This window comes from Scyliorhinus torazame, chromosome 4, assembly GCF_047496885.1.
Source record: "Scyliorhinus torazame isolate Kashiwa2021f chromosome 4, sScyTor2.1, whole genome shotgun sequence".
NCBI lineage: Eukaryota > Metazoa > Chordata > Chondrichthyes > Carcharhiniformes > Scyliorhinidae > Scyliorhinus > Scyliorhinus torazame.
Window position 1 is genome coordinate 289887586 of NC_092710.1, and position 24048 is coordinate 289911633.

Below are 24048 nucleotides of genomic sequence, written 5' to 3' on the forward strand. Positions count from 1 at the left end.
CCTTTTCCTCTGAAAGACTCATGACACCTTAAAGACTGCCTGTTTTCTTACAATTGCAAGCTGAATGAGCTGATATTACATTTACTTCACTTCCAATGCAGTAAACATTTCGACACTTCGGAAATGAATGGCTTGCTTGACTGCAATAGCCTGATCAAAAATTGAAGGGTCTTTTACACAGTGCATATAGAGTGGTACATTAAACTAACCAGCCAGAGATAGTGAGAAACAGTTTTTTTTCTGAACAGCAATGCATATCAACTATCAGCTAAAAACAATTCCAGATTTAAAAAAAAGACAATGGAGGCATTAAAAATCTTGGTCAGTAACAAGAGGGCATAATTTTAAGGTTAAAGGCTGGAGGTTTAGAGGGGATTTGAGGAAAACATTTTTCACCCAGAGGGTGGTGGGAATCTGGACCGACAGCCTGGGTGGGTAGTTGAGGCAGGAAACCTCACAATCTTTAAAAAGTACTTGGGATGGGCACTTGAAATGTCATAACAAGCAAGCCATAAGGGGCTTTTCACAGTAACTTCATTTGAAGCCTACTTGTGACAATAAGTGATTTTCATTTTTCAACATTCAAGGCTGTGGGCCAAGTGCTGGAAAGTGGGATTAGTGTAGATTAGTGCATCACCCTCATGCTTACAAAGAACATAGCCACCTATGCCTTAAAAATATTCAAAGACTCTGCTTCCACGCCTTTTCAGGACGAGAGTTCCAACGGCTCACGACAGTGAGTGAAATAGATGACCCCTCATTTTAAATGGGAACCCTAGTTCTAGATTCTCCCAAAAGAGGAAACATCCCCTCCATATCCACCCATTTAATTTTGTAAGTGGGGAATCACATTCTTTTTTTTTTCAAGTGTCCCAGATTGTTTTCTTATGTACATTTTTTCTTTTACTGCCTTTTAATTTTCTCAATCCAACTTTCTTTCCCAATTTTAATTTTGCTTTCGGTACATGACAAAAATCTAACTGTTAGTTTCTGGTTTGTACTTTCTGGTTTGGATTTGGCGTGTTCCAGCAAAAATTTCAATCTATTGTTTGGGGCACGATCCAACTGCCATGCTGCCGGAAAAGCAGCTCGTCGCGGCACAGTGTGGCTGATAGAAGCCAGGAGACCCCGCTTCCGGGATCTATCTGGCTCACAACGTCTTGCGAGATCACTTTATTAAAGCAAATCTACACATTAGAACGAGACAGCAAGTTAATATGAAGTTTCTCGAAGGATCCATCCCCTTCGCTTAGGAGACCTTAGGTGAGCGTCATTCAGTACTTGTCTCCACAAACGGGGACTAGACAGGCACTCATGGGGGTCTCCTAGGGGATCAGAGCCCCCAGGTGAATGCCCTTGGTACCCTGGCACTGCTGGTGCCACGCTGGCACAGTCAAGGTGCCCAGGTGGCACACCCAGTTGTCAGGGCACTGGAGGGTGCCAGGTTGGCACTGCCAAGATGGCATCTTGTGCGCGCTGGCGATTGGGTCGGGGGTGCCCTGCACGGGTGTTGTGAGGAATGCGGGTGGTGGGTGCAGGACAGGGGATCTCCCATAGTGCATTGAAGGGGGGGTCAGGGGTCATGTCGTGAGGCTTAGAGATCGGGACGTCAAAAAATGGCGGCCCAATCTCTTGCTATACTGTGGAGTTTCGGTGAGCAGAGCTCCTCGATGTAGAAAACGGGGCTAAGTGCGGCCTTGGCCGCACGTCCCACACTAAAGCCCCTTATTTAATGCAGGGGATGTTTTATTGACATGTGTTTCGCGGCGCTGTAAGCACCGGGAAACACGCAGCTAAACACATTTGCTACGGGCTTTGTTCCCACTTCCCTGCTTTATCTTGTGCCCTGCTTGCACATACCACCTATAGAGGGCGCCTCGCTGGATTAGAGCTCATCTCCACTTGAAAGGTTGCAAAAAACATGCAGGTAGCTGTCAGTTTAGTGAGCGGTGAATGCTATTCCTTTGTTGCTGACTGAAAAACCCAGACCACTGCATCAAACTCTTAGCTTGCCATCACAACTTTCTGACCGCCTGCCTGAGCCATTGTCTGTTTTTTTAAACCTCCTTCTGTGAACAGCCAGAAGGGATTAAAGATTTCCCAACATAAACTGTGTAAGGTGCTTGCCAATTGCTAGAACAGGCGAACAAATTGATTATCTTCAGCCTGTGGGAACAGTCTCAAAATTTAATTAATTAACATCTTAACTACCTATCACACCAGTGTGCACATATTTTTTATACTTGTGTGGATACATTTCGCAAAACCAATATTTATGGGCAACTCTCACTCTTTCTCCACGCTCCCCCCCCCCCCCCCCCCCCGATCTTGTCTATGGAAAACAAAAGTGATGGAAAGTTTATTATGGTATGACTGTGAAGTTCTCATTGAAGAAAGTGACATTCATGATGTGACTAAACACTAAAATAAACTGCAAATCTTAAAAAGTGGACTGTAGTGTGATTAGAAATAGTCAATGTTCCAATGTTTGAAAACCGGCTCAAAAGTATAATCTTGATGATCAACGGCTTATTAACTTTCAACTATATTAGAAAATCATTGAAAAATTATAAATAAGGAAATCCAACACTAAGCAAATTCAGTGGGGGTTTCTGGGGATGCAATGTGGATTAGTGTATGATCTATACTTGCACTTGACTCGTAGGAAGAATTTGATAAAGTCCTATAGTTACAGGAAAATCAATATACATGTAGCAGTATTAAACAGGATAATAGCATACAAAATAAGGTGAAAGAAGTTATCAATAGTAATAGTCCTAATTGACATTTATTACAAGGGTTTAGTCCTAAGATCTCTACAGGTCATAATAAACACTTTCATGAAAACGTTATAATAGAATTTCTAGATAATAGAGGGTAAATCATTTAGGACTGATGAGGAAAGATTTCTTCACCGAGAGTGGTGAGCCTTCAGAATTTGCTGCCACAGAAAGTAGTTGAGGCCAAAACATTGCCTGTTTTCAAGAAGGAGTTAGATATTGCTCTTGGGGCTAAAGGGATCAAAGCATAGGTAGGGCGGGGGGAGGGAAAGGCAGGAAGAAGCTGCTGAGTTGGATTATCAGCCATGATCGTAATGATTGGAGGAGCAGGCTCTTATTTTGGGCTATGGGCTACTCGTGCTCTTATTTTCTGTGCTCTTATTTTCTATGTTTCTATGTAAGTCATTTCAATTATGATCCGAAGAACAATAGCATTAAGGCTCATGAGTTTACGATCAGCAGAATCTTAAATAAGTGATTAAAAAATATATGCTGGTCTACTCCAGTATCATCGGGTGCATCCGTACACTTTCAACACTGTGATGTAAAATGTAAACTGGTGATAAGTTGCACACAAAATATATGCGGCTGATTAGTTTATTACTGCTTAACCACCATTTAGACATTTATTTACAGTTTATCAACTTGCCTAAAAAGGACTTTCCAAATGTCAAAAGGAAGAGAGTATTTTTCCATTTAAGGGGCAATTTAGCGAGGCCAATCCACCTACCCTGTACATTTTTGGGTTGTGGGGAGAATGTGTTAACTCCACACCGACAGTGACCCAGAGCCAGGATTGAATCTGGGACCTCGCCACCTTGAGGCAGCAGTGCTAACGGCTTCCCAACGTGCCGCCCTAGTACTTTCCCAAATGGCTGGAATAATTTGTGTACAATTACACATCTTTAATTGGGAATTCACTTCTGTTTATTCCCAGCACCTGCCAGATTGGAAGTTGGGAGATAATGTTACGATTCCAGTTGATGTTATAACTGGACGGAAAAATCCCAGGAGAAACTGAGTTACAGGACTGCTACTTAGTTTTAACACAAGAAAAAAAACATTTGAACATGAAAAGTTTGGATTATTCAATGCTTCTTTACTCACCCTTTAGTTTAACAATTACACACAGATTTTAAGATTAACATGGGTACAAAGTGCATTGTAAAATACAACCAACACACAAAGCATAGAAGATGGCTGCGGTAAACATACTCCTCTCTGAACCAAAGTAAATTTGTCTGTAGATTCCTCCTCAAAATCCCCCCAGAAAGTCATGTTTGTTAGGTGAATTGGACATTCTGAATTCTCCCTCTGTGCACCCAAACAGGCGCCGGGTGTCGGCTATAGGATTTTCACAGTAACTTCATTGCAGTGTTAACGTAAGCCTACTTGCGACAATTAAAAGAACAAAGAACAATACAGCACAGGAACAGGCCCTTCGGCCCTCCAAGTCTGAACCGGTCATGATACCACCATTTAAACATTTATTTACAGTTTATCAACTTACCTAAAAAGGTCTTTGCCAAAACCGTCAGCACTTCCTTGTGCTGTGTCCCTCTATACCCATCCTATCCATGTGGTTGTCAAGTTGCCTTTTGAACGCCGTTGATATATCTGCATCTACAACCTCCCCCTGGCAACACATTCCATGCACTCGCCACCCTCTGCGTAAAAAATCTGCCTCGCGCATCTCCTCTAAACTTTGCCCCATGGACCTTAAACCTATATCCCCTGGTGCCTGACCCCCTCCACCCTGGGAAAGAGTGCCTGCCCATCCACTCTATCCATGCCCCTCATGATCTTGTAGACATCTTACCAGGTCAACCTTCAACCTCCGTCTTTCTAATGAAAAGTCCGAGTCTATTCAGCCTCTTCACATAGCTAACATCCTCCAGACGAGGCAACATTCTGGTAAACCTCCTGTGCACCCTCTCCAAAGCCTCCATATCCTTCTGGTAGTGTGGTGACCAGAATTGTGCGCAATATTCCAAGTGCAGCCTTATCAAGGTTCTATACAACCGTAGCATGACTTGCCAGTTTTTATACTGGTTGCCCCGTCCAATGAAGGCAAGCATTCCGTATGCTTTCTTGACTACCTTGTCCACTTGTGTTGCCACCTTCAAAGATCTGTGGAGCTGCACGCCCAGATCCTTCTGACTTTCTATATTCTAAGAGTTTTACCATTTACGGTATATTTCCCCTCAATCTTAGACTTACCAAAATGCATTACCTAAGATTATTTTTATACCGTAAGCCAGGGCCACCTCGTCTCACTGAACTCCGGTTTCCATACGAGTGGGTGGCACAGTAGCACTGTGGTTTTCCCCGTGTCTGCGTGGGTTTCCTCCGGGTGCTCCGGTTTCCTCCCACAGTCCAAAAATGTGCAGGTTAGGTGGATAGGCCATGATAAATTGCCCTTAGTATCCAAAAAGGTTAGGTGGGGTTACTGGGATAGGGTGGAGGTGTGGGCTTGGGTGGTGTGCTCATTCCAAGGGCTGGTGCAGACTCGATGGGCTGAATGGCCTCCTTCTGCACCGTAAATGCTATGATTCTATGAGTGATTTCACATTCTGCTTTCAAAAGTCACACTTTTAAATTAAGCTTTCCCTCCGCTGCTTTCATCAAAGTTTCACTCTCAGGTTTTACACTTCTCTCTTCAGGTTTCCTTTGTTTTAAAGGCTTTTACACAAAGACACTTCAAAACCTTTCCGTCAGATCGCTCTGATTTTCACTACACTTTACGAGTGGAGAAATTCAAGTGCCGGCTCTAATTTAAGGTTATGCTCCCCTTTTCTGGTTACCTCTAAATAAAATAGTTTCTTGACATACCCATAAAATTCTGTTCCTTAAAATACAATATAATACACTTAAAAATATTAAAGTCTTGCATATGGTATGTACGTCCTGTGTCACAATGGTCGAGTTAAGATTTGTATGTCAACTCCTAAAAAAGGAAAGCAGTCAACATTTCATTGCAACTTTGTTGGTTGGATCGAAGTAAAACATCTGAAAATCAGAACTGAAGGGTAAGATAGTTCAAAGATGTCAGAAGTATTAATTTGAATACAAAGGACTTTTGAAAACAATCAAACCTCGAATACTAGCTTGGTTAACTAATGATTTAGTCAAAAGAAAAAATGGATCAATCCAATACTAATAGGGGGAAATAAATCTGTCCATCTTTTATCTTAACGTTGGAAACCAAAGTTTTGATGAAGTGTTTTTTATAAACAAAGAATACACAATGACATGACTAAATTAAGTGAATTATCCTTCTATTAAAGGTACTACTTGAAGGCCTCTTCCTCTTTCAATTAATAATCTTTATTATTATCGTCACGGGTAGGCTTACATTAACACGGCAATGAAGTTACTGTGAAAAGCCCCATTCCGGCGCCTGTCCGGGTGCACTTAGGGAGAATTCAGAATGTCCAACTCACCTAACAGCACGTCTTTCCGGACTTGTGCGAGGAAACTGGAGCACCCGGAAGAAATCCACACCACCATATTATCCCCTCCATACTCACTTTGCACCAACAATGTAATTCCAAATTGAAGGAAACACTCCAATCCCATCCACCCAGTCATAATACAACATATTTGCTGACTCATTGATAGAAATCAGATTTTGTAGTTAGCTGTAGATAAGATAAGTAAAAGGTTTAATGAAGAAATCCTGGTTGGAAAAATCCTTTAATCCTTAAGAGTATTTAACTAAATCAAAATATATTAACCATGAGAGTGAGGAAAAAGCTGACTAACTGTGAACTGATCAGATAAGACACACCATTCTCGCATTTTGCAAGTTGTTTGAAGACTGCTAGCAAGTGCAAGGCCAAATAGCAGAAAAGACCCTTTGTGTTATGGAAAACTGGGCCGACATTCCAGTGCTGTTTCGATGGTAACGGCTGGTCAGCTCAGTGATAATTTCTTGTGGGAAACGTGTTTCACTCAGACCGTCATGGAAAAATACCGCAAATCGTTTATCTCTTAAATTTGACAGACACTTTGGTTGAATTAAGTGAGTTATAAATGAGTTAAAACCAATCACAGCTGTAAAGAGGAGGAAACTTTAAAGATCATATCATAGAATTTATCATAGAATTTACAGTGCAGAAGGAGGCCATTCGGCCCATCGAGTCTGCACCGGCTCTTGGAAAGAGCACCCTACCCAAGGTCAACACCTCCAGCCCATCCCCACAACCCAGTAACCCCACCCAACACTAAGGGCAATTTTGGACACTAAGGGCAATTTATCATGGCCAATCCACCGAACCTTTTTTTTAAATAAATATTTTATTGAAAATTTTTGGTCAACCAACACAGTACATTGTGCATCCTTTACACAATATTATAACAACACAAATAACAATGACCTATTTTATAAACAAAACAAAAAAAACGAATAAATAATAAATAACAAAAATGAAAACTAACCCTAATTGGCAACTGCCTTATCACAAGTAACACTCTCCAAAAATATAATTTAACAGTCCAATATATAATTATCTGTAGCAACGACCTATACATATTATACAGTATATATTAACAACCCTGAGAGTCCTTCTGGTTCCTCCCCCCCCCCCCCCCCGATCCTGGGCTGCTGCTGCTGCCTCCTTTTTTCCATTCCATCTATCTTTCTGCGAGGTATTCGACGAACGGTTGCCACCGCCTGGTGAACCCTTGAGCCGACCCCCTTAGAACAAACTTAATCCGCTCTATCTTTATAAACCCTGCCATGTCATTTATCCAGGTCTCCACCCCCGGGGGCTTGGCTTCTTTCCACATTAACAATATCCTGCGCCGGGCTACTAGGGACGCAAAGGCCAAAACATCGGCCTCTCTCGCCTCCTGCACTCCCGGCTCTTGTGCAACCCCAAATATAGCCAACCCCCAGCTTGGTTCGACCCGGACCCCCACTACTTTTGAAAGCACCTTTGTCACCCCCATCCAAAACCCCTGTAGTGCCGGGCATGACCAAAACATATGGGTATGATTCGCTGGGCTTCTCGAGCACCTCGCACACCTATCCTCCACCCCAAAAAATTTACTGAGCCGTGCTCCAGTCATATGCGCCCTGTGTAATACCTTAAACTGAATCAGGCTTAGCCTGGCACACGAGGACGACGAGTTTACCCTGCTTAGGGCATCTGCCCACAGCCCCTCCTCGATCTCCTCCCCCAGCTCTTCTTCCCATTTCCCTTTTAGTTCATCTACCATAGTCTCCCCTTCGTCCCTCATTTCCCTATATATATCTGACACCTTACCATCCCCCACCCATGTCTTTGAGATCACTCTGTCCTGCACCTCTTGTGTCGTGAGCTGCGGGAATTCCCTCACCTGTTGCCTCGCAAAAGCCCTCAGTTGCATATACCTGAATGCATTCCCTTGGGGCAACCCATATTTCTCGGTCAGCGCTCCCAGACTCGCGAACTTCCCATCCACAAACAGATCTTTCAGTTGCGTTATTCCTGCTCTTTGCCACATTCCATATCCCCCATCCATTCCCCCCGGTGCAAACCTATGGTTGTTTCTTATCGGGGACCCCCCCCCCCCCAAGGCTCCAGTCTTTCCCCTATGCCGTCTCCACTGTCCCCAAATCTTCAGTGTAGCCACCACCACCGGGCTTGTGGTGTAGTTCCTCGGTGAGAACGGCAATGGGGCTGTCACCATAGCCAGTAGGCTAGTCCCCCTACAGGACGCCCTCTCTAATCTCTTCCACGCCGCTCCCTCCTCCTCTCCCATCCACTTACTCACCATTGAAATATTAGCGGCCCAATAATACTCACTTAGGCTCGGTAGTGCCAGCCCCCCCCTATCCCTGCTACGCTGTAAGAATCCCTTCCTCACTCTCGGGGTCTTCCTGGCCCACACAAAACCCATGATGCTCTTTTCAATCCTTTTAAAAAAAGCCTTCGTGATCACCACCGGGAGGCACTGAAACACAAAGAGGAATCTCGGGAGGACCACCATCTTAACCGCCTGCACCCTCCCTGCCAGTGACAGGGATACCATATCCCATCTCTTGAAATCCTCCTCCATTTGTTCCACCAACTGCGTTAAATTTAACCTATGCAATGTGCCCCAATTCTTGGCTATCTGGATCCCCAGGTAACGAAAGTCCCTTGTTACCTTCCTCAACGGTAGGTCCTCTATTTCTCTACTCTGCTCCCCTGGATGCACCACAAACAACTCACTTTTCCCCATGTTCAATTTATACCCTGAAAAATCCCCAAACTCCCCAAGTATCCGCATTATTTCTGGCATCCCCTCCGCCGGGTCTGCCACGTATAGTAGCAAATCGTCCGCATACAAAGATACCCGGTGTTCTTCTCCTCCTCTAAGTACCCCCCTCCACTTCTTGGAACCCCTCAACGCTATCGCCAGGGGCTCAATCGCCAGTGCAAACAATAATGGGGACAGAGGGCATCCCTGCCTTGTCCCTCTATGGAGCCGAAAATATGCAGATCCCCGTCCATTCGTGACCACGCTCGCCATCGGGGCCCTATACAACAGCTGCACCCATCTAACATACCCCTCTCCAAAACCAAATCTCCTCAACACCTCCCACAAATAATCCCACTCCACTCTATCAAATGCTTTCTCGGCATCCATCGCCACTACTATCTCCGTTTCCCCCTCTGGTGGGGCCATCATCATTACCCCTAACAGCCTCCGTATATTCGTGTTCAGCTGTCTCCCCTTCACAAACCCAGTTTGGTCCTCGTGGACCACCCCCGGGACACATTCCTCTATTCTCATTGCCATTACCTTGGCCAGGATCTTGGCATCTACATTTAGGAGGGAAATAGGTCTATAGGACCCGCATTGTAGCGGGTCCTTTTCCTTCTTTAAGAGAAGCGATATCGTTGCTTCAGACATAGTCGGGGGCAGTTGTCCCCTTTCCTTTGCCTCATTAAAGGTCCTCGTCAATACCGGGGCGAGCAAGTCCACATATTTTCTATAGAATTCGACTGGGAATCCATCCGGTCCCGGGGCCTTTCCCGCCTGCATGCTCCTAATTCCTTTCACCACTTCTTCTACCTCGATCTGTGCTCCCAGTCCCACCCTTTCCTGCTCTTCCACCTTGGGAAATTCCAGCCGATCCAAGAAGCCCATCATTCTCTCCCTCCCATCCGGGGGTTGAGCTTCATATAATTTTTTATAAAATGTCTTGAACACTCCATTCACTCTCTCCGCTCCATCTCTCCTTCCTCATCCCTCACTCCCCCTATTTCCCTCGCTGCTCCCCTTTTCCTCAATTGGTGTGCCAGCAACCTGCTCGCCTTCTCCCCATATTCATACTGTACACCCTCCATTGTGCCTCTGCAGTGCCCGTAGTCAGCAAGTCAAATTCTACATGTAGCCTTTGCCTTTCCCTGTACAGTCCCTCCTCCGGTGCTTCCGCATATTGTCTGTCCACCCTCAAAAGTTCTTGCAGCAACCGCTCCCGTTCCTTACTCTCCTGCTTCCCTTTATGTGCCCTTATTGATATCAGCTCCCCTCTAACCACCGCCTTCAACGCCTCCCAGACCACTCCCACCTGGACCTCCCCATTATCATTGAGTTCCAAGTACTTTTCAATGCACCCCCTCACCCTTAGACACACCCCCTCATCTGCCATTAGCCCCATGTCCATTCTCCAGGGTGGGCGCCCTCCTGTTTCCTCCCCTATCTCCAAGTCTACCCAGTGTGGCGCTTGATCCGAAATGGCTATAGCCGTATACTCCGTTCCCCTCACCTTCGGGATCAACACCCTTCCCAGCACAAAAAAGTCTATTCGCGAGTAGACTTTATGGACATAGGAGAAAAACGAGAACTCCTTACTCCTAGGTCTGCTAAATCTCCACGGGGCTACACCTCCCATCTGCTCCATAAAATCTTTAAGTACCTTGGCTGCTGCCGGCCTCCTTCCAGTCCTGGACTTCGACCTATCCAGCCCTGGTTCCAACACCGTATTAAAATCTCCCCCCATTATCAGCTTTCCCATCTCTAAGTCCGGAATGCGTCCTAGCATCCGCCTCATAAAATTGGCATCATCCCAGTTCCGGGCATATACGTTTACCAAAACCACCGTCTCCCCCTGTAGTTTGCCACTCACCATCACGTATCTGCCCACGTTATCCGCCACTATAGTCTTTGCCTCGAACATTACCCGCTTCCCCACTAATATAGCCACCCCCCTGTTTTTCGCATCTAGCCCCGAATGGAACACCTGCCCCACCCATCCTTTGCGTAGCCTAACCTGGTCTATCAGTATCAGGTGCGTTTCCTGTAACATAACCACATCTGCCTTAAGTTTCTTAAGGTGTGCGAGTACCCGTGCCCTCTTTATCGGCCCGTTCAGCCCTCTCACGTTCCACGTGATCAGCCGGGTTGGGGGGCTTCCTAACCCCCCCCCCCCTTGTCGATTAGCCACCCACTTTTTCCAGCTCCTCACCCTCCCCCAGGCGGTGCCCCCCCGCCCATCCCCTCCCATACCAGCTCCCCCCTCTCCCCAGCAGCAGCAACCCAGTAATTCCCCCCTCCCACCCCCCCCCCGCTAGATCCCCCGCTAGGGTAATTACTCCCCCCATGTTGCTCCCAGAAGTCAGCAAACTCTGGCCGACCTCGGCTTCCCCCCGTGACCTTGGCTCGCACCGTGCGACGCCCCCTCCTTCCTGCTTCTCTATTCCCGCCATGATTATCATAGCGCGGGAACCAAGCCCGCGCTTCTCCCTTGGCCCCGCCCCCAATGGCCAACGCCCCATCTCCTCCACCTCCCCTCCTCCCCCCATCACCACCTGTGGAAGAGAGAAAAGTTACCACATCGCAGGATTAGTACATAAAACTCCTCTTTCCCCCCTTTTTAACCCCCCTCTTCGCCCCCCACATTCGCCCCACCACTTTGTTCAAACGTTCTTTTTAATAACCCGCTCATTCCAGTTTTTCTTCCACAATAAAAGTCCACGCTTCATCCGCCGTCTCAAAGTAGTGGTGCCTCCCTCGATATGTGACCCACAGTCTTGCCGGTTGCAGCATTCCAAATGTTATCTTCTTTTCATGAAGCACCGCCTTGGCCCGATTAAAGCTCGCCCTCCTTCTCGCCACCTCCGCACTCCAGTCTTGATAAACGCGGATCACCGCGTTCTCCCATTTACTGCTCCGAGTTTTCTTTGCCCATCTAAGGACCATTTCTCTATCCTTAAAACGGAGGACTCTCACCACTATGGCTCTGGGAATTTCTCCTGCTCTCGGTCCTCGCGCCATCACTCGGTATGCTCCCTCCACCTCCAACGGACCCGCCGGGGCCTCCGCTCCCATTAACGAGTGCAGCATCGTGCTCACATATGCCCCGACGTCCGCTCCCTCCGCACCTTCAGGAAGACCAAGAATCCTCAGGTTGTTCCTCCTTGCGTTGTTCTCCAGTGCCTCCAACCTTTCCACACATCGTTTCTGATGTGCCTCATGCGTCTCCGTCTTCACCACCAGGCCCTGTATGTCGTCCTCATTCTCGGCTGCCTTTGCCTTCACGACCCGAAGCTCCCGCTCCTGGGTCTTTTGTTCCTCCTTTAGCCCTTCGATCGCCTGTAGTATCGGGGCCAACAGCTCTTTCTTCATTTCCTTTTTGAGTTCTTCCACACAGCATTTCAAGAACTCTTGTTGTTCAGGGCCCCATGTTAAACTGCCACCTTCCGACGCCATCTTGGTTTTTGCTTGCCTTCCTTGCCGCTGTTCTAAAGGATCCACTGCAAAACGGCCACTTTATCCTCCTTTTTTCATCCGTATCTAGGGGGGATTCCCTTCTGGTTTACCGCACAGTGTTTTTAGCCGTCAAAATTGCCGTTGGGGCTCCTATCAAGAGCCCAAAAGTCCGTTTCACCGGGAGCTGCCGAAACGTGCGACTCAGCTGGTCATCGCCGCACCCGGAAGTCCCCAATCCACCTAACCTGCACATCTTTGGACTGTGGGAGGAAACCGGAGCACCCGGAGGAAACCCACGCACACACGGGGAGGATATTCAGACTCCGCACAGAGAGTGACCCAAGCCGGAATCGAAGATAGTAATCTCCTTAAAAAGTTGTTGCCGGGATGAGAAACCGCCCCCTTTTCTACTCCGGAATCATTCTTACTTAATCTCAGAAACCTATTCTCTTGCTTGCTTTTCAAATTGCCAGTTTTCTTTTGTTTTAAATCACTCCGTCATTTAATATGTGTATTTGAGTTGAAGAATTACCGAGTAGTATTTTAGAACTCAACCACCGTATTTGCTAAAGACAATCGATCTGACTAGCATGTTGTCGGGCTAGTTGGAACTTCCTAAATTCTGTATTGAAAAATAAACTTTATCAGTAGACACTAAAGCTGACGAATAAAGTTTCAAATACTTTACCAAAAAGCGCAGTCTGGAATCTCTGTTATTTGGGAACTAAAAGGGGATAACGCATATCCAAGTTCCATATAGACAGAGATCCATCGCTCATACGCCACAGGACATCTGTCAGTATTTAAGAAAAAGCCAAATATCTACTACATTATTTATTTATTGTATGTCCTATGTTTTTCATATGTGGAACGATCTGTCTGGCCTCTGCACAGAGCATATATTTTTCACTGTACCTCGGTACACGTTACTATAAATCCAACATACCTATAACTTGGTGTGAGAGATATATTGAAGCCTCCATATCCATAAAGAAACGCAGGATGCGAGTTATCAAGTTTGATTCCTTTCTTATGGACAATAAACATTGGTATTTGTGTCCCATCTCGACTTGGATAGAAGAGCTGCATAGAAAAATTGTAACATTATAATTAGAGGATTGTATTTTATATTCGGATTACCATTAAAAAGTAAGGTTATCAATCCCGATGGAAGTAATCAACATTCTCCAAAAGATTTCCATAGTGTTTTACCTTTGTGAACCATTTAGATCTGTATCAGCTTTGATGGGTCACATATCAATGCTATTATATCTCCTTCCCAATTAATTTATATATATATTAAATTGCTACTATAATACAGGGTCTTGATGCGCCCTTACCTGGAGTATTGTGTGCAGGTTTAGACTCCTTACCCAAGGAAGGATACACTTGCCTTAAAGGAAGTGCAATAAAAGTTTTCTCAACTGGTTGCTAGAGGAGGAGACTTACCTATGTGGAGAGATTGAGTGGATTCGACCTATATCCTCGGAAATGAGACGTGGTCTCATTGAAACATAAAATTCTTAAAGGTTTGACAGAATAGGTGCAAGGAACATGGTTCGCCTGGCTGGGGAATTTAGAATTATGGGTCAGTCAGACATGGGGATCAATCCTTTACGATGGAGATTAGGAAACTTTCTTCAAAGCATTCAGAGTCTTCGAACTCTCTAACCCAGAGGACTAAAGATGCTCAATCGTTGAGTACATTCAATGTTTTTTTTGATATTTAGAGTACCCAATTCATTTGTTTTTCCAATTAAGGGGCAATTTAGCGTGGCCAATCCACCTAGCCTGCACATCTTTTGGTTGTAATAACCAATATATTGGCATAACCCAAGCAAACACGGGGAGAATGTGCAATCTCCACACGACAGTGACCCAGAGCCGGGACCGAACCTGGGACCTCGGAGCCGTGAGACATCAAAGCTAACCCACTGCACCACCGTGCTGCCCCCCTGTACATTCAATGATTGATCGACTTCGGAATACTAAAGAGAATTAGGATAATGGGGATAGTGCAGGAAGGTGGACTGTAGGTAGACGATTAGTCATGATCTTATTTAATGACGTAGCTGGCTTGAAGGGCTGAATGGCTTATTCCTGTTCCTAGTTTATAATATAAAACAAACAGAAACGGTCACAAATACTTAGTAGGTCTGACAGCAAGAGAGAAATAGGAGCAGGGCCAAAGACAAATACTTGGCTCGAGGTAAGGAGTCTCTTAAATGCGATTCTCTGGTTGCAGCTGAGGATTAAGCCAAGCGTGTGCAGTTCCACCCAGCTGGGTGATGGAGGAGAGGAATGGGAGGAGGATGGTGTGCTCATCAGTGTCAACGGATGAAGAATAGTTTACCACGGTCCTAGACATGTAGGATCTCATTTGTAGCTTTGATAAAGGCCATTTGGGTTTTATGGGAGGGGCAGAAGAATCCTGATTGGAGGGATTCAAACATGCAGCTTGGCCTTAGTCATGGATTTGCAAGCTGATAGTACTTTCCAGGACTAAAGAGAAAGAACAATGGATGGTAGTTTGCAAGGGCAGAGTGATCAAAGGGTAGGTTTTCTTGAAGAGGGGGTGATGATGACAGGTTTGAAGGGAGGGGAACAATATCAAAGGAGAGGAAAGTTAATATGAACAGAAATGGGGACCAGGAAAGGAAATTGGTGGTCAACAGTTTCAGCATATTTACTTGCCATTGTCCTTTTAACTAGCATTCTATTCTGATGTGACTGCAGCCAAACAGAAAAGGACCAAACAACTAAATGATAACCAATTCAGAACACAAAACATTTACATACTCCCTAAAAGAGAATTGGAACAGTTAATTCATTTGACACCAAGTCTGAGCAATGCTCAGCAGCTCTCCAGTTATTTCAGTACTCTGATAACAGAGCCTATGTTGAAGATTAAAAGAAGCCGATGAGGACCAGCCCCTAGAGAAAAGAATGTCTGCAAGCAATGAAATACTACACAGATAGGGCTAATTTTAGAATCATTGAGAGGACCTTCAGAAAATGTCTTCATAAAAGGGTGTTGCTGTTCCACATTTATCAGAGCTGTTTCAAGTGGACAATGATATACTTATAATAGTAATCTAACTACAGCAGTGCACAAATTCCTTGGGGCCAGAGTTGCCAAATAATTCAAGTACATATACCCTCTCTGGTATAAAGTGTTAAGGAGAAATCAACAGCTTTACAAAATTTCGTGAAGGTCTAGCCATTCAAGGGAAATAGGGAAAACTGCTCACAACGGTGATTTACATGCACGTTCGGGAGGGGATGACGTTGCAAAGATACTGTCAATGTTCAAACTGAGATCAGTTCAGTTTTAATAACTAGAAATACACTTCTTCATCTATTCTTCAACCAAAGGCTTATTTAAATCATTGTTGGTATTTCATCTTATGTTAAGATGAAATAGCATGGACAAAAAGATATTGATAAAATACAAAAACAGCAGTATCATAAAAATGTGTAATTGTCTTTGATCTTTTGGGTCTTCAGCAGTCAGTAGGTAACGATGGGAGCAAAATAACAGTGATGCTGACATTTCTCTAGCCCATGTAGGGGAATAAGGATACAAGTAAGACCTATCTAATCTTCTCTTAACCGTATCTGTTATAAGGAGAACCTCAGTTTCTCTAGGCTCTCCACAAATGAAATCCCTCAGTCCTGGTACCATTCTAGTGAACCTCTTCTGTACTCTCTCCATGGCTTTAGCATTCTTCACAATTGAGCACAATACTCTTTGAGGCCGAACCAGTATTTATTAATAAAGGTTTAGCATAACTTCCTTGCTTTTCTACTGTATTAATGAGACCAAGGATTCCATTTTTAAAACATCTGTCGTTACTTGACCTGCCCCAATCAAAGGTTTGTGTAACACATCCCTAGGTCTCTCTAACTCTACACCCCATTAGAGTCACACTATTTAGTTGACACTATCTCCATCATGTCATTTTTCATACCAGAATGCATCACTTCAAAACTTTTTGGCATTAAATTTAATCTGTTGTCTGCCTATTTCACCAGCTTCTCCCCATGCCCATCTGACGTCTGTTGCTATCCTCCTTATTGTTTAGTGCATGAGAGTTTTGTATCATCAGCAAATCTTTTTTTATTGGGCTTTCACATTTTGTTTCTCACAACTCGTATGTTATATGTTACACTTTCCATAACCGTGCTAACTAGAAGGGAAAAAAACAAACTCAAATGAGCATGAAATAAAAGGAGGTTAAAAAGACAAGTAGAAATCAGCACAGATATTTACATACAATTGCTTTCACTCCTGCTGTGGCCGTGACCCCCCCCCCCTTTGAACGGTGTATCTTTGTTGCAGTTCCCAATTTGGCCCAGGCATCTATTTACAGATATCTATCTAGTTTTATTCCCTTGTCCCTCTCGATTTCTTTGTGACCTCCCCCAACCCCCCTCTTCCTTTCCATCTTTATCCCATGACTCACACACGTCTCTCTCTTTCTTTCTCCCCCCCCCCCCCCCCCACACTCTAGCTTCAACAGATCGTGGAACAAGTTGGTGAACGGCTTCCACGTTCCGAAAATTATATTTCCTCCAGTTTGAGAAATTCCGCCAGGTCGGACAGCCAGTCTGCTGCCTTGGGTGATGCTAACGATCGCCAGTCGAGCAAGATTCTCTGGCGGCTCCCCACACACAAAGAGTTCTGGCTGGTCTGAGACGCTGAACACCGCCACGTTTGTGCATGGTTCCACTCTCACTCCCACAAACTGGGACATTGCCTCAAAAAAGGTTGTCAAGTACCCGGCAAGTCTGGGGCAGGCCGTGCCTCCACAGCACCGTTAACACTTGTCCGCCACCTCCGCAAAGAAGCTACTCATTCAGGGTCTGGTTAGATGTGCTCTGTACACCACCTTTAGCTGCGTTAGGCAACTTCATTGCAATGTTAATGTAAGCCTACTTATGACAATAATAAAGATCAGAGTGCTTTGTCAGGGGGGGATGGGAGTGGGGTTGTGAACAGGGCTCACAGGGACGTCCCTATGCAGGAACTCTCCATGACTTCTCCAGTTCTAATGATGCTTCCAGGCCTCATCTCTTCTCTTCCCCCACAACTGGCATGTCCAGTCCATTGAGAAACTGCTTCATCCCCGAGGTATACAGCATCCTGTAGAAGGTCACGAAGGCCTGTTTCCCCCATGGAAAGCAGGACAACATCCATTTGTAAATTCTTCCTCTCTGCCAGTAGCTCGGGGCCGAATATTGCCGGTCCACCTGCAGAATCAAATCGACCAGCTCATGCCTAGCCACCCTCTCCTTCTTAACTTTGCGTGCCTTGTACGCAATCATTTCCCCCTTTATCATTGCTTTCAGCATCTCGCAGAACATGGGGGTGGAGAGGGGTGTGACATCCCCATTCTGGTTGTTGGTAACGTACCCACCTATGGCCTGTGATATTCATTCACAGAATGCCTTATTGGCTAGGATGGCCACATCTAGCCTGCAACCTCACGCCCATTCAGAATGGAGTACGCTACTACCACCCCTGGAAGCACCGCTTTCTCCACTACAAAGAAGTTGATCTTAATATATACCCTGTATATCTGGGAGAAGGACGAGCACTCCTTCTTCCATGGGTCCACTGCCCCCATCTGTTCCACGAACACACCCAGTTTCTTGGCAATGTTTGACTCTTTACCCAATTTGGGGTTTGGTCTGTCTGTCATTGGGTCCTGTACACAGTTAAATACCCCCCATGATGAGTCGTGTGTGTCTATGTTGGGGATTTCTGCCATGGTTTTCTTCATGAATTCTGCGTCGTTCCAGTTAGGAGAGCACATGTTTACAAGGACCGCTGGTGCCCCTTCCAGGACACCACTAACCATGATGTGGAGATGCCGGCGTTGGACTGGGGTGAGCACAGTAAGAAGTCTTACAACACCAGGTTAAAGTCCAACAGGTTTGTATCAAACACAAGCTTTCGGAGAACTGCTCCTTCCTCAGGTGAATGAAGAGATATGTTCCAGAAACATATATATAGACAAAGTCAAAGATGCAAGACAATGCTTTGAATGTGAGCATTTGCAGGTAATTAAGTCTTTACAGATCCAGAGATAGGGATAACCCCAGGTTAAAGAGGTGTGAATTGTCTCAAGCCAGGACAGTTGGTAGGATTTTGCAACACCAGGCCAGATGGTGGGGGGTGAATGTAATGCAACATGAATCCAAGGTCCCGGTTGAGGCCGTGCTCATGTTTGCGGAACTTGGCTATAAGTTTCTACTCGGCACTTTTGCATTGTCGCGCGTCCTGAAGGTCGCCTTGGAGAATGCTTACCCGGAGATCAGAGGCTGAATGCCCTTGACTGCTGATGTGTTCCCCGACTGGAAGGGAACATTCCTGCCTGGCGATTGTCGCACGATGTCCGTTCATCCGTTGTCGTAGCGTCTGCATGGTCTCGCCAATGTTTCGGAACATCCTTTCCTGCACCTGGTGGGTGCTGTTCTCACGTATAATGGTGGTACCAATGTCGATGATCTGGCACGTCTTGCAGAGATTGCCATGGCAGGGTTGTGTGGTGTCGTGGTCGCTGTTCTGAAGGCTGGGTAGTTTGCTGCAAACAATGCTTTGCTTGAGGTTGCGCGGTTATTTGAAGGCAAGTAGTGGGGGTATGGGGATGACCTTGGCAAGATGTTCATCTTCATCGCAACACGTCATCGATGAAGATGAACATCTTGCCAAAGCCATCCCCACCCAGTTCCCCATCCCCTTCCCAGCCCATGCTTGTGCACAAATTCATCTGCTTCCAACGGTGCAGTGAAATTGTATCCCCTGCCCCGAAAATCACCTAGAGCTTGGCAGGGTACAGCATTCCGAACCACACATTGCTCTAATAAAGGGCTGTCTTGGCTTTCTTAAATTCTTGGACAGGTCTGCCCCAATGCCCTGGTAAATCCGGATCGAGTGGTAAATACAGGACGTTGTATGTCATGCCCAGTTCAGGATTTTTTCCTGGTCTTGGCACAGGTGCAGTTTTGCAATGATGGCTCGTGGCTGCTTCCCAACCTTGGGCTTTGGCCGGAGTGACCTGTGGACTGTGTCTGCTTTTGGGGGCTTGGGGAAGCTTCCCCTCTAGTTTGCCCAGCATCTGGACCACGTACTCCATAGGGATCCTGCCCTCGGTGCCCTCCAGTAGGCCCACAATGCGGAGGTTTCAGCGGCGTGATCGATTCTCTTCCTCCTTAGTGGCCCGTGTGTCATCACCAGCCTTGTCATCTCCGTCTCCAGTGAGGCGATCTGATCGCTCTGGTCGGTCGCGGCTTTCTCCAGCTCTCTGGGCAGCACAGTAGCACAAGTGGATAGCACTGTGGCTTCACAGCGCCAGGGTCCCAGGTTTGATTCCCAGCTGGGTCAGTGTGTGTGCGGAGTCTGCACATTCTCCCAGTGTCTACGTGGGTTTCCTCTGGGTGCTCCGGTTTCCCCCACAGTCCACAAAGATGTGCAGGTTAGGTGGATTGGCCATGCTAAATTGCCTTTAGTGTCCAAAAAGGTTAGGAGGGGTTATTGGGTCACCGAGATGGGGTGGGAGTGAGGGCTTAAGTATGTTGGTGCAGACTCGATGGGCCAAATGGCCTCCTTCAATACTGTCAACAGAAGAATAATCACTCAGTAACAAAACACTCATTTGCAGCAGTTCATTTCATGGACTAGTTGAGAATTCCATCTATGTAATCCACAGAATCCCTACAAAGCAAGGAGGCCATTCGGCCCATCAAGCTTTCTCGACCCTCCGAAAGAGCATCCTACCTATGCCGATCCCCTACTAAACCTGCACATCTTTGTACATCAATGGGCAATTTAGCATGGCTAATCCACCTAGCCTGCACCTCTTCGGACTGTGAGCGGAAACCAGAACATCTGGAGGAAAGCCAAGCAGACGCAGAGACTCCACACACAATTACCCAAAGTCATTATTGAACCTGGGACCCTGGTATTGTGAGGCAGCAGTGCTAACCACTCTGCCATCATGCAACCTGGTGACTTAAGCAGAGGGGAAATTTGACCATTACTGTTGTCCTATTCATCTCCCTTTTCCTTCCAAAATGTCATTAGTTTCAAGATGCAACGGACATCAAGTTTTGCCAAAGACTGTCTCTAAGGCCTCTCGTAATCAAAAGATTTGTAGATGGCTTAAGTTGGCTCTATGCATTTGTTCATATGACTGAAGTATGATCAGATGTATTTCATTTCTTTCATTTGTAATCTTTTTACTGATGCCTCGGTGACTTTTTAAACTGACCTTTAAGCTGAAATGCTGTGGCATTTGGAAACCGCTATTGCTAAGATAACCGGATGAAAGCGCATGAGAATTTTACAAAAGTGAAGCGCCTCCTGCTTGGTGAAGCTTAAAACGGGGGTCAACAGCTCACCATGACATATAGTATTTCTAGTCAACTTCTAGAATATACTGCAAGACTTGGCAAGCAGCAACTGCAGAAGAGAAGCAATACAGCAACTAACTCTAAAATTGATAAAGTGGTCTTCAGCCATTGAAATTAGAGAAGAAATGTTTAAGTGATGGGCACGGAGGAATCCTTTAGCCCTTTATTAAAATACCACAGGTGGATGAAGTAGAAATAAATAGCAGTACTGATATTTAGAGAGGATGCTTACAAAGTTGCTTTGTCTGATATAGGGCCATGCTACTTCTACTCGGGCAATTTGGAACGGCCTCTCCTGCTCCCCGACTCTTTCTCGATTATTCAAATAATACAGTGCATAATTTACAGATTTGCTTCAAGTCTACTGAAGCGTTTTCGGAAAACAATATCAAGCACAATTCTAACAAACTTACTGTGCTGGCTGTGGGCACAGTTGAATGAGGTTTAAAGGATAATACAACACAGTCTATTCCAGATCTTTCAGTAATTGTTTTCAACCAAAGCTTGAAATATTCTATAATTTGAATTAATATAAATAGAGCAAATGAGGAATTTAGCATTGAAAATTGAATCATCAAGCAATCTGAATTAATCAACTTTGAATCAACTTCGCATCAGCTATTGAGACAATTTTTTTATAGCAAAAAGGGATATTTAAAATTAAGCAGCCGTCAAAGTTTATTTATGGTAATAGTTGAACAAAGAACAAAAAACAAGAACAAAGCATAGTACAGCACAGGAACAGGTCCTTCGGCCCTCCAAGCCTGCGCCGATCACATGTCCGATCTAGACCAACTGCCTGTATCCTTCTGTACCCTGTCTGTTCATGTGCCTATCCAGATAAGTCTTAAAGGTCGCTAACATATCTGCCTCAACTTGGCAGTACATTCCAGGTCCACCACCACCCTTTGTGTAAAAAACTTTCCGCACATCTCCACTGAACCCCCCCCCCCCCCCCCCCCTCCCACATTGAACATGTGCCCCCTTGTAATTGCCATTTTCGCCCTGGGAAAAAGTCTCCAACTGCTCACGCTATCTATACCCCATATAATTTTATAAACTTCTATCAGGTCGCCCCTCAGCCTCCGTCTCTCAAGGGAGAACAATCCCAGTTTATTCAATCTCTCCTCATGGCTCATACTCTCCATACACAGCAACGTCCGGGTAAACCTTTTCTGTACTCTCTCCAAAGCCTCCACGTCCTTCTGGTAGTGTGGTAACCAGAATTGGACACAGTATTCCAAATGTGGCCTAACCAATGTTCTATATAATTGTAACATAATTTGAGCTTTTATACTCGGTACCCCGTTCTATGAAGGCAAGCACGCCATATGCTTTCTTTACCACCATTTCCACCTCTGCTGCCACTCTTAAGGATCTGTGGATCTGCAAGCCCAAATCTCTGTGTCTCTATGCTCCTGATGGTTCCGCCATTTATTTTATAGCTCCCACCTGAATTGGATCTACCAAAATGCATCACCTCGCATTTGTCCGGATTAAATTCCATCTGCCATTTCTCTGCTCAATTTTGCAGCATCTATATCCTGTTGTATTTTCTGACAATCTTCATCACTATTCGCAACTCCTGCAATCTTAGTATCATCCGCAAACTTGCTAATCAGACCCGCTATGTTTTCTTCCAAGTCATTTATATATATTACAAAGAGCAGAGGTCCCAGAACTGAGCCCTGAGAAACACCACTAGTTACAGACCACCATTCGGAAAACACCCTTCCACTGCTATCCTCTGTCTTTTATTGCCAAGCCAGTTCAGGATCCATGCAGCTAGTTCACCCCTGACCCCATATGATCTAATCTTTTGCACCAGCCTGCCATGAGGGCCCATATCAAATGCTTTATTAAAGTCCATGTAGACAACCTCCACAGCCCTTCCCTCATCAATCATTTTTGTCACCTCTTCAAAAAATTCAATCAAATTAGTGAGACATGATCTCCCTTATACAAAACCATGCTGTCTGTCACTAATAAGACCATTCACTTCCAAATATGGGCCATTAATAAGACCATTCACTTCCAAAATCGATCCTATCTTGGGGAACCTTTTCCAACAATTTCACTGTCACTGACATCAAGCTCACTGGCCTATAATTACCCGGATTATCCTTGTACTTAAATAACGGTACAACATTGGCTATCCTCCAATCCTCTGGGATCTCACCTGTGGCCAATGAGGCCACAAAGATTTCCGTCAAGAGGCCCAACGATTTCACCCCTTGCCTCCCTCAGTAATCTGGGATAGACGCCATCTGGCCCTGGGGATTTGTCTACCTTAATGGTTTTTAACACACCTAACACTTCCTCCCTCGTAATAGCGACCTGTTCCAAAGTGTTTACACATCCCTCTGTGACACCACCAATCAACATTTCCCTCCCCTTTCTGATTACGATGCAAAACACTCATTAAGGATCTCACCTACTTCCTCTGTTTCTATACATAATTTCTCTCCTTTGTCCTCGAGTGGGCCAACTCTTTCTCTAGCTACCCTCTTGTTCCTAATATACTTATAAAATGCCTTGGGATTTTCCTTAATCCTGTCTGCCAAGGGCATTTTGTGACCCCTTTTTGCCCTCCCAACTCCCTGCTTGAGCTCTTTTCTACTTTCCTTGTATTTCTCAAGTGCTTTATGTTTTTAGTTGCCTGTACCTCACATATGCATCTTTTTTATTTTTGACAAGATTCTCAATTTCCCTGGTCATCCATGGTTCCCGAATCCTGCCTTTGCTGTCCTTCCTTTTTACCGGCACATGCCTGTCCTGCACTCCCATCAACTGCTCCTTAAAAGACTCCCACATGCCAAATGTGGATTTACCCTCAAACAGCCTCTCCCAAACAACAGACTCCAAATCCTGCCTAATCTGGTTGTAGTTAGCCTTCCCCTAATTTAGCACCTTAACCCTAGGACAACACTCATCCTTTTCCATGAGTATCCTAAAGCTTACGGAATTGTCGTCACTGTTCGCCACATGTTTTTCCACTACAACATTGATGACCTGGCCAGGCTCGTTCCCTAGTACTAGGTCCAATATAGCCCCCTCTAGTCGGTCTATCCACATATTGTTCCAAAAAACCTTCTTGGACATAACAAATTCCTCATCATCCAGACCTAAGGGATTTCCAGTTGAAGTTCAATAGAGAGCTCCA

At 45.4% G+C, this 24048-nt stretch overlaps 1 protein-coding gene across 3 annotated transcripts in view; it reads right to left on the reverse strand.

The window, feature by feature from the left end:
• LOC140410990 (prolyl endopeptidase-like) overlaps positions 1 to 24048 on the reverse strand; it is a 219069-nt gene that overhangs the window by 42116 nt on the left and 152905 nt on the right. For all 3 annotated transcript variants that reach the window (XM_072499879.1, XM_072499880.1, XM_072499881.1), the window contains one exon: positions 13414 to 13550. In XM_072499879.1, the coding sequence (XP_072355980.1) occupies positions 13414 to 13550 (137 nt within the window). The remainder of the gene's footprint in view (positions 1 to 13413; positions 13551 to 24048) is intronic.